We start from the raw sequence: 15580 nt of genomic DNA on the forward strand, positions 1-15580 counted from the left end.
TCTATGAATGATCATTATTACGTACAATGAATACTAAACAGTACTGTTCAGTGATATTTGCTCCCTGTATCCCAAAGCAGTATTTAGTAAAGCTACACTACTGGACTATTGTTCAATGTGTATATTTTCACAAGTGATGTAGGCCTATATGGTCTAATATACTGGCAGTTAATGTAAGATAATGTAGCTTTTGCATTTAACTTCTTAATTTTATTTCAAATTGTTATTTTTCTATTTATATTATAGTTTGATGTGAATATTGTCATTTGCAATATTGCATTTTAAACGCATCTTAGGGGGTTTATGTGAGGTTCATTAATCTATCAATAAATATTGTCAATATTTCCTACAGCAAGTGAAGGCAGCATCACTTCCAATGTGTGTGTGGAGTAATATTTCAGTGTTGGCGCTTCACTGACTCCATCCTGTTCTATTTATTGTAGAAATCCCCCTCTGTCCCGCTTTCATGTGTTCACTTTTAAAGCAGCAAATATTTGCTACATCAAATGCAATACATCAGAGTGCATACAAATATTCAAAATCTAGCTCCATGGTGGGTCCTTTTTATTGTGACCATTGATTCCTAAATGCGGTCCAAACAGCAGATTAGGCTGCTGTAATTTAATAAATGAGACGTTGTTTCTGCCACTCAGACTGAGTATCTCTCACTGGTGCATGGCCGTAATAAATCCCACCAAATAATGCATGTAATAATAATGCATGTTTTAAATTTGGATGTACTCTGAATTTAAATGAATCTACATTTTTAAAAGGGTCTAATACTAGCCGTCCTGAAAGCTTCAAAAAGGGGTCCTATCTTTGTACATCATGCTTGTGCACCATCTATGTTGTTATGTAATATGCATCCATAAGTAACCTTGTGCACGAGGTCAGACAAAAGTGAATATCACGCGCCGCCTGCTGTTTGAAGAAGTCATTGCAGCCTTTTAAAAACACTCATCAGGAACTAAGAATATTATATCACATTTACATATAAATGAACACCCAGAGCCAAACTGTCTTAAGAAGCAACCAACTGATTTTATGAACATGAATGCTTTTCATTACAAAGAGGTTGTTACATGAATCTCTCTTCTTTTTTTGTCCTTTTGGCAAAAATAAAAAGGGAAATAAACTTTGCCTGTGTGTGAACCAAAAGAACAAACAGAAAAACGAGCGAGAAACATTTTGGTCCGGTACATGAAGCGATGGTGTTTGTTTTTTTGTTTTTTTAATATACTTTTACGTTAAGTTATTCTGAAATTGCTTTTACATTCAGTAGCATCTCCTTTTAGCCCTCTAAGCGCATGCAGCCTTGGAGTGGAAACAACATGAGATTACCCTTCAAAATTAAACCTGACACACACACAAACAAAAAATAAAAATGTGACTAATGCAAACATGTTCCACGCATCCACTGAAGAGGAAAGCCTGTCTTATCACATGCATCAGGAGGCCGTTATAACCACCTGTAGGGACTCGAGATGCAGAGGCTCAACTGGCTTTTCCTTTGGACAACCGAGAGACGTATACGCTGATGTAAATACTGACGGGCTGGGTCTTTTTTGCACTTTTAAGCAGGAGATGAAAGCAAAGTAGCAGCAGCAGCGACATGTGTGCATCATATATATATATATATATATATATATATATATATATATATATATGTGTATGTATGTATATATGTGTGTGTGTGTGTGTGTGTGTGTGTGTGTGTGTGTGTGTGTGTGTGTTTCTAAAAATCATAGAGGCGTCATTTGCTCGTGACTCCCACAGAGCCCTGAGGTGGCGTCTACTGGCACACAAACACCTTTTTTTGACATGTTCACAGCGGGGGGGGAATCACTCTCATACATACGTACATGAATTTCATAATTACATTCACACATTCCCCCCCTCCTCCTCCACAAACACGTAAACACAGACAGAGAGGGAGGGGAGAGAGAGAGAGAGAGAGAGAGAGGAGGAGAAGAAGGGAGGGGGTCAGACCCTCCCTTTAGAGGGTGAAAATACTCCAAAGGCATTGAAATGGCAGTGACTCCTCAAGTTCACTTCTCCCTCGGTTCCCAGAGATGAAAGTTGGGGGTGGGGGTGGGGGGGGCGCTAATGTAGGGAGAGAGGAGGGAGGGTCAGATGAAAGGATTTCGCGAAGTCCCTCCACTGGGGTAAACATTCCCCTGAAAGACAAGAGAGGCAGGGTGAGAATGAGCAGAGAGGACTTTACTACACTTCCTGTAGTTTGCAGAAAAAGAGAGCATGCGCAAAATACCAAATAGACCCCCCCCCCCCCCACACACACACACACACACACACACACTTCCCCATGAAGTGCACCTGATGCCACTTGTTCGTAAGTTTGCACTCACCGTAAACGGGTTTACCGACATCGGCCGAGGGACTTTGGGCTGAGAGTCAGGTGCAGGGAAGGAGGCAAAACCTGAAACACACACACACACACACACACACACACACACACGACCCTGTTCAAGTGGTGTGAAGACGGCATTGAAACCAGAAACCGCAGATGAGAACATGAGCCACAGCAGCGACTCTACCTTCAGTGTGTGATGGTATTCCTGGGCTGCTGATGCTGGTGGTCACTGTTCAGATAATGAAACATGTGCGGTGTGTGCTGGGGCCTTACCGCCTCTCAGTTTTTAGTCTGCAGCCAACGCACATACAGCATCAGTACTTGTCACACTGGCAGCCACAGCCACACTGTGTGTGCATGTTTTCTTTTTGTCCTCGTGTTTGATGTTAAATATATGGATGAGATGGTGTAAGGCTGACCAACAGAGATAAAATGTTATAGTGTATAATATAATATATTAGAGTATAAGGAAAGATGGTTTGTTGATGTATGGTAGGAATCTAAATGAGTGTAGAACCTTATTTAAAGAAAAATTTAACCCAAAATTAAAAGATCTTTTAGCTATAGAAAGCAGGTTTAATGTTCTCCCTGAAGAGGAAATGCTTAGTTTTATTGCTCATTATAGCTCTTTATCACAGAAGACATTTTGGCATGTCACAGCAGGAAAAGCACAGGTGTAAATAATAAAATGAACAATGGCTTGATTCCATTTAGCTGCTTCAGAAACAGAAACTCAAAATTTAAACCAAATACTACACAATCCCAGAACATCAAATATTGGACTTCAAATAAAAAATAATTTTAAAAAATGTTACCATTGGCTTCCTGGTTGCTGGCGGACTCATGAGGAAATGCATTCTGGGTGGTGGGCGCTTGGAAAGAGGCGGACGGAGGAAAAACGGAGGTCGGCGAGGTGACAAACGCGCTGGAGTCACCTGGAGAAAAGGTACACCCACACACAGTGAGATCAGACACAGCTAAGTGGTCCATGTGAAAAAAGATTGTTAGCTACCTCTGAAGTTAAACAAACCAGGGAATTGTTTTCCTGTACGCGACCTGAGCTGAAAATCAGCTACCTGATTGCTCAAATGTAAAATGAATGCATCAATAAAGAAATAAATAAACGTAACAGAGAGAGTTTTTAGTCATTGAACAGCATGTCAGCGGAACATGAAACAAAAAGCCTACAATTCAACCTAAATGAAGAATAAAGCTTCCAATAACAATAAATACTTAATGTTTGCTTGTTTTTCCAATGGAGCAGAAATTATTACAAAATTACAAACTCGCTAAATAAAACCTGACCTTATTTTTTCACCTGAGTTTCTTTTTAGGTGTTTGTATTAGTATTGTGTTTTATTCACCTTCACAGCATTAAGGACGTCCCTCTTTCTGACTTCTTTGGAAAGTAGCCATTGTGTGCATGATTTATTCACTTGTTTTGTTTATTTGTTTTTTTTTAACCAAAAAGTAATACATAATTGCTCACAAATCAATAATCATAGTAAAAACTTAGTGTAAAAGGAGATTAGGGCAGCACCTAACAATTATTTTAATAATCAATTAATCTATCCATTATTTTGTTTGGTCCGTGAAAAGTCTTTGTCAGACCAACAGTCCACGACATATTCAATTTAAAATAATATAAAACACACAAAAACTGTATATCACATGTGAAAAGCAGAAACCAGCAAGTATTTGCTTGATTAAGCAACGGAAATCATTAATCTAATATTCAAATTCAACAACTGATTAATTGGTTAGGCAACTAATTGATTCGATTCTTCTTTCCCTTTAACAAACAGGTAATAAAAAGCTAAATCTTGCTGTAAGATCTTAAGACTTTTTCTGGGTGGAATAATTTATATAATCTATATAAGAATATTATAATTTTTTTTTACATACAGGATCAGTATTATGTTACCTTCAAAGTAATCCAAGAAACACAAAATACTTTCGCTAAAACAAAACCACAACTTTTGATGTTAAAGTCATCATATTTAAAGGTATAACAAGGTTAGTCCTAAAGAAAACACACGTAGTGACATTTTCCCCATCTCAAAAGGAAGTAGCAGAGTCTGAAGGACCCCGACAATGAGTCTCACCTCCTGATGCGTTGCTGAAGGGGTTACTGGGGGAGAGGGCAACGGGCTGCTGGGAAGCAGAGCTGGAGCCGGAGCTGAATGGGTTGGGGAAATCTGAGACACACGGGGAGAGAGGGGGAGAACCAACACACAAGCGTCCTAGTTAGACGGCTTTAAAGATGAAGGAGCTGAATGTAAATACAGAGCATGTTGGCAGGAGCGATCAATGCAGTTCGTGCTGGGTACCTACTTGCAAAGGTTTGGGAGCTGGAGACTGTATCGACACCGGGGGAACTGGGGGGGAAAGTAGAAAAACAGCAGATCAATATAGGATACGACCTTTAAAGGGCTCCACGCGCAGGACATTTTAATACCTGACATGTTAAACAAAAGCTGATTTGACAAGTCTGTTTTTTTCCCCTCTACCTGGCAGGAGTAGAGCTGGAAGAGAGCCTGCTGCCAAAGATGGTGCTGTACTGCGGAGGACCAGCAGGTGGAGCTGCAAGCAAGCATTTCACACAGACCACAGCATGACTTCAGGGCTCTAACAAGAGCTTAGTTAAGAGATCAAGTGCTACTATTATGCTGAAATGTGAGTTAAAAAAAAACAAGGGTTCAAACAGTTGATCAAAACAAAAGAGAACAAAAGCATTACAAATCCCCTGAATAAAATATCGTCCCTGCGTTCAGCTTGATATGAGTCAAAGTGAGTCGGGGCACAAAATCAATAACCTCATTACTCTGCCAGGCAGGGGAGGCTGCACTGAAGGTGGAGAACAACAAAGCTTATTGTAGAAAGCTTGAGGCCTTCTCACATGAATCCTATGCATTAAAACCCGCCGCCTTGGTTATTAGACAAGTACAGTTGATTTAAAAAAAACGTATCAACAAGGTCCTTTGAATCAGACTGTGCGAGATCTGGAGCAAACAGAATGAGCATAATTCAGCGGCTGAAAGCCTTGGCATTTAGAGTAAGGATGTTATGCAACCTAGCTGAGCTGGCCGTGACAATCTGCATCACAAGCACACTCTAACTCTGCCTCTCTATCTATTAGCTTGTGGTGGAAGAAGTACTCAGGTCCTTTACTTCAGTAAAAGTGCCAGTATAACAATGTTAAAATACTTCATTACAAGTACAATCAAAAGAAGTAAAGGTATGAACAGCAAGATGTACTTAAAATGACCCGTTCTGCAGAAACATTTATTCTAGAAAAGAAAAAACTATTTTGAATTCATTTTGTGGAATATGTTTTTTCCTTTTTGGGACTCAAACAGTTATTAAAATGTTACCATCTCAGAGGTTCAGAGGGGAAAACTGCTAACAACTCATACATCTGAAACATGACAATGGATCCCAGATGTTGAAATGTTGGGAGCCACTGGTTTAATAAGTTTATGATGAGTTTTCATATTTAAAATCTTAATCTGAAAAGTAACTAGCAACAATATCTGTCAATAAATGTAATGGAGTATAAAGTCTAATATTCCCATCTGAGAAAGTCTGGCATTGTACTGGAGTATGAGTATAAAGTTGCATAAAAAGGAGATATTCAAGTACAACTATCTCAAAACAACAGCAGTTGGAACATTAAAAGCATCTCCTCACAAACTGAAATATTTCCCACCTGTGGCTGTTGATGTGTCGGAGAAGACGCTGTCCAGCTGTAACACCGCAGCATATCTATCCTGGGCGTTTCCGCTGCTAACTGGCGGTGTCGTCTGGCCGACGCTTCCAGGCTGCTGATGTGACAGAGCCTGGGGCAGATGCTGCTGCTGCTGCTGCTGCTGCTGCTGCGGCGGATGGTTCAGACCTCCAAAGTCGACGCTGAGAGACTTGGGGAAGGCCCTGAAGGGCCCTGTGGTGCCCGAGGCTGATATTGTACGACCTGAGTGCGAGAAAACCAGACTGAGCTTCGGTGCAAAGACAGCAGGGGAAAACTGTTGCAATTCATGAGCAATTCACAATTTGAATCTTCATTCACAACTAATTCTACATGTAGCAGTTTAAGTGAGCGAGGGCTGAGCAGAAATCATAAATAACTCATAATGAAGAAGAGAACAATTAATTAAAAAGTTATATTACAGAACATAGCTGGAACATGATCATATCACATGATTTGCACAGGTAAACTTCATGTGCTGACGAAGGTCATGAACTGATCACAACAACAGCCACTATATGGGCCTTGAGATGAGATTGTTCTGTCAACTGCTGAGTAACCTCAAAGGGACTATTCTGGAGCTCTCAATCATTTTGCATGATCTTCATCCACATTTTGCCAAGCTGTCATGGTATTAATTGTAGGTGTTAAAATTCTCATTTTTTTCTAGGCACTGGCAAACTTCATCTGCTGAAGAAGATCATGGGATACGGCTGAAAGGCCCAGAACAGCTATTGAACAGACCAACAATCTCACCGCAAGCGATATCTTTTTCACAGCTGCTGTTTCAGTCAAAGGTCAAGAATGAACTGTGAACTTCAGGAGGTTCATTTAGTAGCAGTTCTGGAGGTTACAATCAGATCATTTGATGTTCATCAGCAGATCAAGTTTGACAGTTGTAGATGTTAAAAGTTCCATTTTTTCTCAGCTCTTTAAGAATTTCTCACCGATGTTGGTTTAAAAGCTGAGGTTCAATGTTTATTCTTGGAAACAGCAGTTGAAAAACACCACAAAGTCCATTTAGTAGGTATTCTGCAACAAGTGCTCAGAAATAAACCCTGAATACTGAAACAAATTAAGGAATACTAATTGAGTAATTTTGTGCTTTATGAGATGAAATCCGATTTTATGCTAGTACATGTTTTAATACCAATTTATAAATTATATGATTATTCATATGGAGAAATATAAAGTCAAAAGCTATCAGCGAAAACACATAAAACAGTCCATACACTACTTAAACAAAGCCATCTGTCTCATGCTATTTTAACATTCTCATGCTACAAGGCTTGTCAAATACAGGATTAGCCTGACATATCAAGTAGCATGGATGGTCATCGCGGTTAAGCATTAACAACACAAAATCGAAAAGGCACAGCAGCGAGCCAGTAAGTTCTTGGATTGTTTTCAAAAGCACAAACAGTAACAAAGGCAGGGATTATTTGCAGGTAGCAAGCTTTCCACAAACACTGGCAAAGAAGCATGCTAGTATCAACCAAAATTGTTAGCATGAGGATCCAAATGAAAATGATAGTTTTTTAAAGCTTGTTTTCCTCTGTCAGCTGAGGAGTCAGTGACAGAAACCAGACCAGACTTGACCTGATACAGATAATCTGAAAACATATAGCATGAGAAAGTCAAGCTGCATGTTTTAGGGATATGATCATATACTTCTGTAGGGCTGGAGATAGGGCCTATCTTTGCATACCTGAACTATCTAGAATACTTGTTAGGGATGTTAATGCGTATCGTGGGATTACAGCTGCGCCCTACATAGTTTTTAAGTGCGCCAACGCCAACGTGGTGAGAAATATCAGCGGCCCTCTGCTGACGGGGGCAGCAGCAGCTATGGCCTAAAAATAGCATTACTTTAAACTTGTTCTTTTTCCTCTGAGGGAACAGCGTGTGCATCTCTCCTTGACCCTCCCAGCCTTCAGATCTGGGCTTTGAAGTGGAAAAACTGACTGATGAAGAAACATATCGACCACAATGGCAGAATATGACACCTGCCAGCCGTGACTCGGGCGACTAAAAGAATATAGAGCACTGTCTTCACTCAAACTGCTCTAAAAGTAAAGCCAAATTCACATGCACGTGAGGCACGGTCAGCGCCAGCACGGCCCACAGATTGGCCATTAAGAAATGAATGATACAGCATGGAAGAGCTTATTGATCTCAGCCATTCAGCACACACTCAAATGCATCGGTTAGTGCCTGTATCTTACCTAAAGTGAAGTGGTTTTTGAAAGAGCTACTGACTACGAGGCCAGGGAAAGAGAGGAGAGTGAGAGAAGACAGACAGAGACAGAAGAGAAAGAGGGAAAAATTGAGGGAGGAGTGGAGAAAAGAGAGGAGAAAGTGTCACTGACGTCATATGAAATTGCTGCCCCTGCTGTTGTCTGTGGCCAGCTGCTATTCATGAAGAGCAACCCAGTGTGCTGATGATGACATAGAGCCATTTTAAACCCACATTATATGGATAAAAAAAAAACCCCACTGTCAAGCTGAATGTAACGACTGAAGCCAAGTCTCTCTTTGTCCTTCCCCAAAGTGACACTAAGGGCCAACCGTGATGAGCGGACGGTGTCATCAGCGAGAAAATATTCAACAATCTGCACATTCTGGACAACACGCTGACACTACACACTGTCATATTTTACAGCTAGAGGCCCACTGAACAAGATAGAAAAGGATACAGATATATATATATATATATATATATATATATATATATATATATATATATATATATATATATATATATATATATATATATATATATATATATATATATATATATATATATATATATATATATATATTTTTTTTTTTTTTTTACAGAACAAAACCATGTCGCTGGATCATCTTCCTGTGCCACAGAAGGAGGAATTGGGATAATGAATATCAGAAATATCACGCCAGTTAGCAGTTATTTGTGTCATCTTCAGTGTGCATCAGGCTAAACAGTTCAGGCCTTATAACTAGTGGTAATTTGCCAAAACTTTTTTCAGGAATAGATTAAATCTGCTTGAAGGGTAAGGGGCTAATATTATTCTTATTTTCAGCAAATCCCAATGAAAGATCTAAACCAACAATGTGTCTGTCTCTTACTACTTAATTGCTTTTCGTATCTCTCAGCCCCAAGCCCACTGGGTACTAATGCAGTATACTTTCCTGAAACAGGTGGGCACAGTAGTTTCTGTAAATGTTACACAAACAGGGAGGGACTATTTTCAGCAGTGGATCAATACACATTTGGTGCTCTAGTTGGGTATTTACAACAGAGGGACAATCAATGTGGTTAAAATACACTACAGTGCTTGTATTCATGGTAATGAAGGAGGATGACAACCAGTGCGACGGTATGTTTTTAATAGAAAATGATGGCACAGAGGAATAAGATGTTATCAGGCTTTAGCCAGACAGGCAATGCTTGTTAGTTGGAATAATTCATTGTTGGTGTAGGCCTTTTAATGGGATCATGGGACAACAAGAAAAAATATAAAATGTCACCAGACTTATCCATTAAGATGAAGGTGTGATCCAGGTACCATCACAGCCACGTGTTCTGGACATGTCTTTGGCTGGAGGATTTTTGAACAGGGGTTTTTAACGCCCCCTTAAATGTAGGTGGCACAGGTATTGATGCTAACCCTGATGACAGCCATATTGAAAGTGGTCCTTTAAGATCACAGTTAATGTATAAAACCCACTATCCCAGTGTATGGTTTTATATTGCGTTATCATTATATATTATCATCTTTAATATCACAAAGCTTTTAATTTAAACACAGGTACATTACATGATATTTACTGATGTATGTAGAATGTGTTGTTCATATGTGTGATGCCATTTTCAAGATTAATTGAGACCAAGAAGGAAAATAAGGGGATCAGTGGGGGGACAGACCTGAGGGGCGCGGTAGGGCGGGGAAGGAGGGGCCGTGGCTCTGAGCTCCCAGTGCTGATGACAGGGAGCCTGGCCGCTGCCGTTCTATCCCACACAGGGTGGGATCTACATCAGAGAGAGATAACAAAATAGGTGAAGGGATTGATCACATTCAGTCCAAAAATATCAACTCCTCAGATAAAGATCAGCCTCCGACCTTTCAGAGAGGGATCTCTGAAGCTTTGGGAGCGCGATGGCCGAGCGGTAAACATGTCCGTCCGCATGTCAGCAGGCGAGATCACAGGAGCTCGATCCCAAGACGGCAGCTGGGACTGAGACTACAGGACAAGAGATGGAAAGAAAAAAGAAGCAGATGGGAGGTAGAAAGAGAGACACAAAGGCAGAAGAAGTGAGTCCCTTTCATGTTTTCTCAATAATTTATAAGCTTCAGCTTTGATGTCGAGGCTACCTGGCCCTCTCGCTGTCCGACCCATCAGTCTCTGTCTCTCTGGAGCAGCGTGGAAGTGAAGTCAGGTCTTTAGACACTCTGAACTATTTATCTGCTTTCACTTCCTCTTTTTCTACCACACCCGCACTTACTCTCTTAAATCCTCATCCTCTCACTTCCTCCCCTCTCCCCTCTGACTTCATTACTCTCTCAAGCCATTACATGCACAATTAGGATGCATTGGGCACTCTCACCAGTGGCCTTGTGGACCTGGCGTTGGGGGGAAGGTTATGCGAGGGGGCCTGGCTCGCCAAGGGACCATGTGAAGGGGGCATGGCCTGGACCCCTGGGCTCCAAGGACCCTCGACATCCCTCCGGTTCTTACTTTTAGAAAAATGCCTGAAAGAGTTATTTTGTTCAGATAATATTAGTCTGTGTGACCAACCGCCCTTATGAAAAGCACAATTAAGGCTTGACATTTAGTCAGTTGTCCACCTATCAAACATCATGACAAATACATTCCTAGGGCTTGAAAATACACCCAAAATAATGCTTTTATTCCCAGCATTAAAGCAGTTATTATCCTTGAGCAAATTTTTCTGAGTAGGCGTCTCCATTATAAACAGTAAATGTCTAAATTTGGAGCAAACGTCATCAGTTGTTTGGATCAAATTTTGTCCGCTTAGGCCCTTTTGCTTAGTCTTGTCTGAACTTGTGTTCTTGTGGACTTGTGAAACGTCAGTCGCAGCCCAAGTACTGTTCCAGTTCAAAAGTACGCATCTTGCCAAGTACAGTCAAATACCCGGATGTGTTCTCACTCCCCCCGTTTTACCGAACCTGCATTGGGTGGTGACTTGTGTGAACTTCGGATAGCCAAGTACTCCCAGAATGCAATTTGCGCCAAAAAGCGGAAATGTCGGTGGAGAAAACCCACAACTGTAAGTTATAATACTGCTGTTATTGTGTCACGAATGCAGTTTTAATAGTTTTTTAAAGCTGGAATATAGTTGTGTAAACTCCAAATATGTGGTCGATTTCTCAAAACAGAGCCGATTTGAAAATTTGCAACAACATTTTCGGAGGTGTGAGGTCCGGTCCACTAATGGAATTGCTGAATGACTGACTGTGTGCTCCCGTTCCTGGGAGTTTGTACTCCTGAGCAGAACTTGCCTTGCTGAAGTCTGAGCTTTAAAGTACAGAAGTCAGAACTTGGTTAACTCTGTATGGAGAAATAGAATAAGAGTCTACAGCCATGCTAGCAGCTCTGTAAAGTGCCACAAGCTAAATGCTAACATCAGCATGCTAACATGCTCACAATTACAATAACAAAGCAGCTCAAAGGGCTTTACATTAAATTGTAAAGCCCTTTAAGATGCAACAATAACAATGCTACCACACTGTTGAGCAGGTGTAATGTTTACGATGGAAGTTAGTTTTGCAGGTCTTTAGTCATTATCCAATGTGTAGTATGCTAACATTCTTAAAATTCATTGTTGGCATCTTAGCATAGCATGTTAGCATGCTGACATTTGCTAATTAGCACTAAAAACAAAGTAAGACTAATGTGAATGTCATTAGCTTTGCAGATATTTAGTAATAATCCAAGGTTTTGGACAAACTGAGATTTTACCTTGTCATGGCACTGCATGAAAAGTGAGCTAAGTGCTAATGTCAGCATGGTAACATTCTTGACAACGTGTTTTAGCAGACATAATGTTTACTATTGTTTGCATCTTTAATTCAGCATGTTAGCATGCTGACGTTTGCTAATTATCTCTAAAGACAAAGTAAGCCTAACGGGAATGTTATGTAACTGGGGGGCATAAATGTTTGCACCGAATTTCACAGCCATCCATCTAATAGTTTAGATATTTCAGTCTGAACCAACCGACGGACCGACTTAGCCATCCCTAGAGCTACGATGCTAGCAAAAATCATTGGTTCCAGCTTCTCAAATTAAACTTTTCTTCATCTTACATTATTTAAAACTGGATATTTGAAGATATAACACTGGGCTCTGAGAACTTGGGATGGACATTCTATCCATCAAATACTGAATCACTTAATATAAAATAATTGTTAGTTGCAGTCCTTTTCACCTTAGAGCATTTACTGCTACTGCCTGATTACATCACCGTGTGAAATGAAACCAAAATCCTCACCACTTTTTCTTCTCATATTTGTCCTGGAGGAACTCTTTGAACTTCTGAGAGTCCTTCATGTCTGAGCAGCCGTCTGTCTTTGGGTCAAACACACACAGCCAAGTCCTCCTCCCGACCTATACACACACATTTAGCCAGAGAACAATTCAAATTTGCAATAATTAGTCAGGTCATGCAGCATCGGAAAGGGCCGGTGTCTAAATCCTTGAGCATAAAACCCCTGCCTTTGTTTGACATTTAGTCTCAGAGAAAAACACAAACAGATTTTGTCTTCAGAGTCAGAGTGCGGCAAATATTTCTGGCTATGAATCATGACTAGCCGGATCACTCTTCAGAGGATGATGTGGGGGAAAAAGCTGGACAGCGCACACCTCTGCCTCTCCTCACCTATACTTCACACACACACATCCTGGCCGACAGGGAGTTGATAAAAACAGCACTCATCTTGACAGCCTGAAACACTTCATCCTTTATTTGCGTGATATAAGCCCAGGAGAGAGCGATGCCTAAACCACTGGTTTCCAAAATGGGTGCTGCGGGGTGCCTTTCTTTCATGTTTCATTGCACATTTTTAATAAAGTTTCACCACATAAAAAAAGGAACCGACTTCCTTTTTATATTTATGTTTTCAAACTCATCAAAATGGAAGAAGTAAGCACTAAACATGAAAATTGCCAGATTATAAAACTCTTAAAAAAAAAAATGCCGCAGCTAAGATTGGTGGATCGAGGTTGTCAGTCGTCATGGTAACGCAAGTGGCAGCTCGATCGATGTCGATGTTTGACCATTTCAAAAATAATTTGGTGACTATTTTGATCATTGTTAATTGTCACATAAGGAAACATTTTTGATGAGGATTCCTTACGTTTGTAGGGCTTTTTTTAAGAAGTGTGATCAAGCTATGTACTTAGTGGGGAAGTTTTACAGTTATGAAGGGGTTTCCCCGGTTTTAAAACATTTGGGAACCACTGGCTACACACACACACATCCAGAGGAACTAGACTGTAGTTTGGGTGAGACACACAGTGCTGGTCCTTTAGTTTCTTGGCATGGTGTGAGCTGTAGCATTCTTCCTCCCCCAAAAAGAGCCATGAGGGACGTTTCATATTCTGCATCAGAACCAGACAGTTGAGTTAAAAACCTAAACCAAAAGAACTGGGACTAATGACCTTGGATGACTTTGCAATTGTGAATGAAAAGAAAAAACTGATTTAAATGCATTTATGTCACTACGAGGTGCTGCCTCAAGTCCTGCCTTTAAGCTCACCTGAAGCCTACGACCTGTGGATGTCACTCACCTCGTTGCCATGGTTTTGGAGGAACTCCACTTCCTGTTGGGAGAAGGTTGTCATGGAGATTGACTTGACCCTATGGGGAGGGTTGAGGCCTCTCCTGGGACACAGAGGAGAGAGAAAGTAAAATTGGGCAGAAATATTAAAGACGCCTCGAGGGGACACAGCAGGTGGGAGAGGAAACATCTGACACGTGACTGTGAATTTAAGGACAGAACTGGTGTGAAAGAGGCGCCACACACACACACGCACACACACACACTTGTGATAGATAAGTGTGTATTTCAGTATCCAGCAGAGGTGGGACCAAGTCAGTGTTTTACAAGTCACAAGTCAAGTTCCAAGTCCAGACCAGTTGAGACAGGCAAGTCCCAGTCAAGTCTCAAGTCCTAAACAAATCATAATGTGCATAATGTGTGAAACGTAATAATTGGTGGAAGCCAAAATCGTAATCGAGATTAAAATTAGATTTATTGCACAGCCCCATGTTTATGCGCTTCTTAAATATCATAATTTATATTTGGACTTGGGGAGGGTGTCAAGTCAGTTCAGTCAAAAGGGTCAAGTTCAAATGAAGTCGGGAGTCATTGGTGTTAAAGTCGAGTTGCAAGTCTTCTCTGATTTTGTCAAGTCCAGTCTAAAGTCCACATAACTGTGACTTGAGTCCAGGTCATATGACTGGAGTCCACACCTCTGGTCCAGAACCTCTTACTGTCTCCATGCTGGGAGGTGGTGGTGGTGGGTGGGGGACACACAAAGTGGACACTGCTGTATGTGTGCAGGATTGCCCAATAAAGTGCTGAGACCGTCTTCCTGGGGAGTGTTGGGACTAGGCTGAACATGCATAACAAAATGTGACCGCACACGCACGCACACACACGCGCGCGCGCGCCCACAACCGGAGAGGAGCCTGAGAGAGAGAGAGAGAGAGAGAGAGAGAGAGAGAGAGAGAGAGAGAGGGGGTAGAGAGAGGCAGTGTCAAACCTGCACCATGACGAAATGAACCGTAACTCAGAGCTGGAAAATGACCAACTAGCGGTTTCTCGTTTATGAAGCTGTTGGGAGAGACACGCACGAGAGAGAAAGAGAGAGTGACGCGTAAATCAACGTGTGGCTGTTGCACCGCACCAACACTCCCTGTTAACGCTGAAAAAAATACAATAACACGCTGTAAATCTGGCTCTGGGTGGTGCATGGTGCAATCTCAGGGCCTGGCACTTCTTTAATCTACTGCTTTCTATCAGTATCTGTTGGTCCTCCTCACGCACTGATGCTAAAACGTGCAGTAAATAAACCCAGGAGGCGCGGCAGGGTTTTTATTTATTTTTTTTACTCACAGCATTCCGGAGCACGACGTGCAGACGAAGCTGCCCACCGTGATGTCGGTGTAAGTCACTCCGGGTTGGTTGCACTCGAAGCAGTGTTTGTTTACTCCGGACTGGGCCAGCTCACGGACCTTGCGGGCGCAGATCTCCTGGTTGTCCCGGTGCTTTCGGTTCGACATTTTATTCCCTCCCGGTTCCTGGCACGCAGGCTCGGTGTAAAGCCGGTAACCCTCCGCTGTCCTCCTCCTGAATCCCTCTCCGTTTACTACATGGAGCACTTCACGGCCGCATTGTGGAAACGCTTTTATGCGGCTTCGCCCCTCAAAATGCGAGACTACGCGGAGGAGA

At 41.5% G+C, this 15580-nt stretch overlaps 1 protein-coding gene across 3 annotated transcripts; it reads right to left on the minus strand.

Annotated features, from left to right (window-relative positions):
* Window positions 1-1017: 1017 nt before the first annotated feature.
* agfg2 (ArfGAP with FG repeats 2) lies at window positions 1018-15568 on the minus strand. 3 transcript variants are annotated; one of them, XM_038730649.1, is made up of 15 exons: window positions 15245-15568; window positions 14620-14817; window positions 13914-14007; window positions 12616-12731; window positions 10708-10852; window positions 10223-10343; window positions 10027-10131; window positions 8342-8374; window positions 6081-6341; window positions 4882-4954; window positions 4706-4749; window positions 4477-4569; window positions 3187-3306; window positions 2367-2437; window positions 1018-2177 (listed from the first exon to the last, which is right to left on the minus strand). In XM_038730649.1, exons 1-15 carry the CDS (start codon window positions 15409-15411, stop codon window positions 2130-2132), a joined length of 1689 nt encoding a protein of 562 aa, XP_038586577.1. In that variant the 5' UTR covers window positions 15412-15568; the 3' UTR covers window positions 1018-2129. The 3 variants fall into 3 exon arrangements, with proteins under 3 accessions (XP_038586577.1, XP_038586579.1, XP_038586580.1); XM_038730651.1 differs by lacking the exon at window positions 8342-8374 and having other exon boundaries at window positions 15245-15567; XM_038730652.1 differs by lacking the exon at window positions 14620-14817 and having other exon boundaries at window positions 15245-15564.
* Between the last annotated feature and the right edge of the window lie 12 nt (window positions 15569-15580).

The sequence above is a fragment of the Micropterus salmoides genome, unplaced genomic scaffold (genome assembly GCF_014851395.1).
Source record: "Micropterus salmoides isolate LMB-PRFRI ecotype aquatic unplaced genomic scaffold, ASM1485139v1 Ms_hic_scaffold_2, whole genome shotgun sequence".
In the NCBI taxonomy this organism is placed as follows: domain Eukaryota; kingdom Metazoa; phylum Chordata; class Actinopteri; order Centrarchiformes; family Centrarchidae; genus Micropterus; species Micropterus salmoides.

Bases quoted from the DNA above. Each gene is read 5' to 3' on its own strand.
- agfg2 (XM_038730649.1), bottom strand. From the start codon at position 15,411: ATGTCGAACCGAAAGCACCGGGACAACCAGGAGATCTGCGCCCGCAAG. The intron at 12,732-13,913 runs GTGAGTGACATC...GTGTGTGTATAG, and splicing joins TCCAAAACCATGGCAACGAG to GTCGGGAGGAGGACTTGGCT. The intron at 10,132-10,222 runs GTCGGAGGCTGA...TCTCTGATGTAG, and splicing joins CAGAGATCCCTCTCTGAAAG to ATCCCACCCTGTGTGGGATA.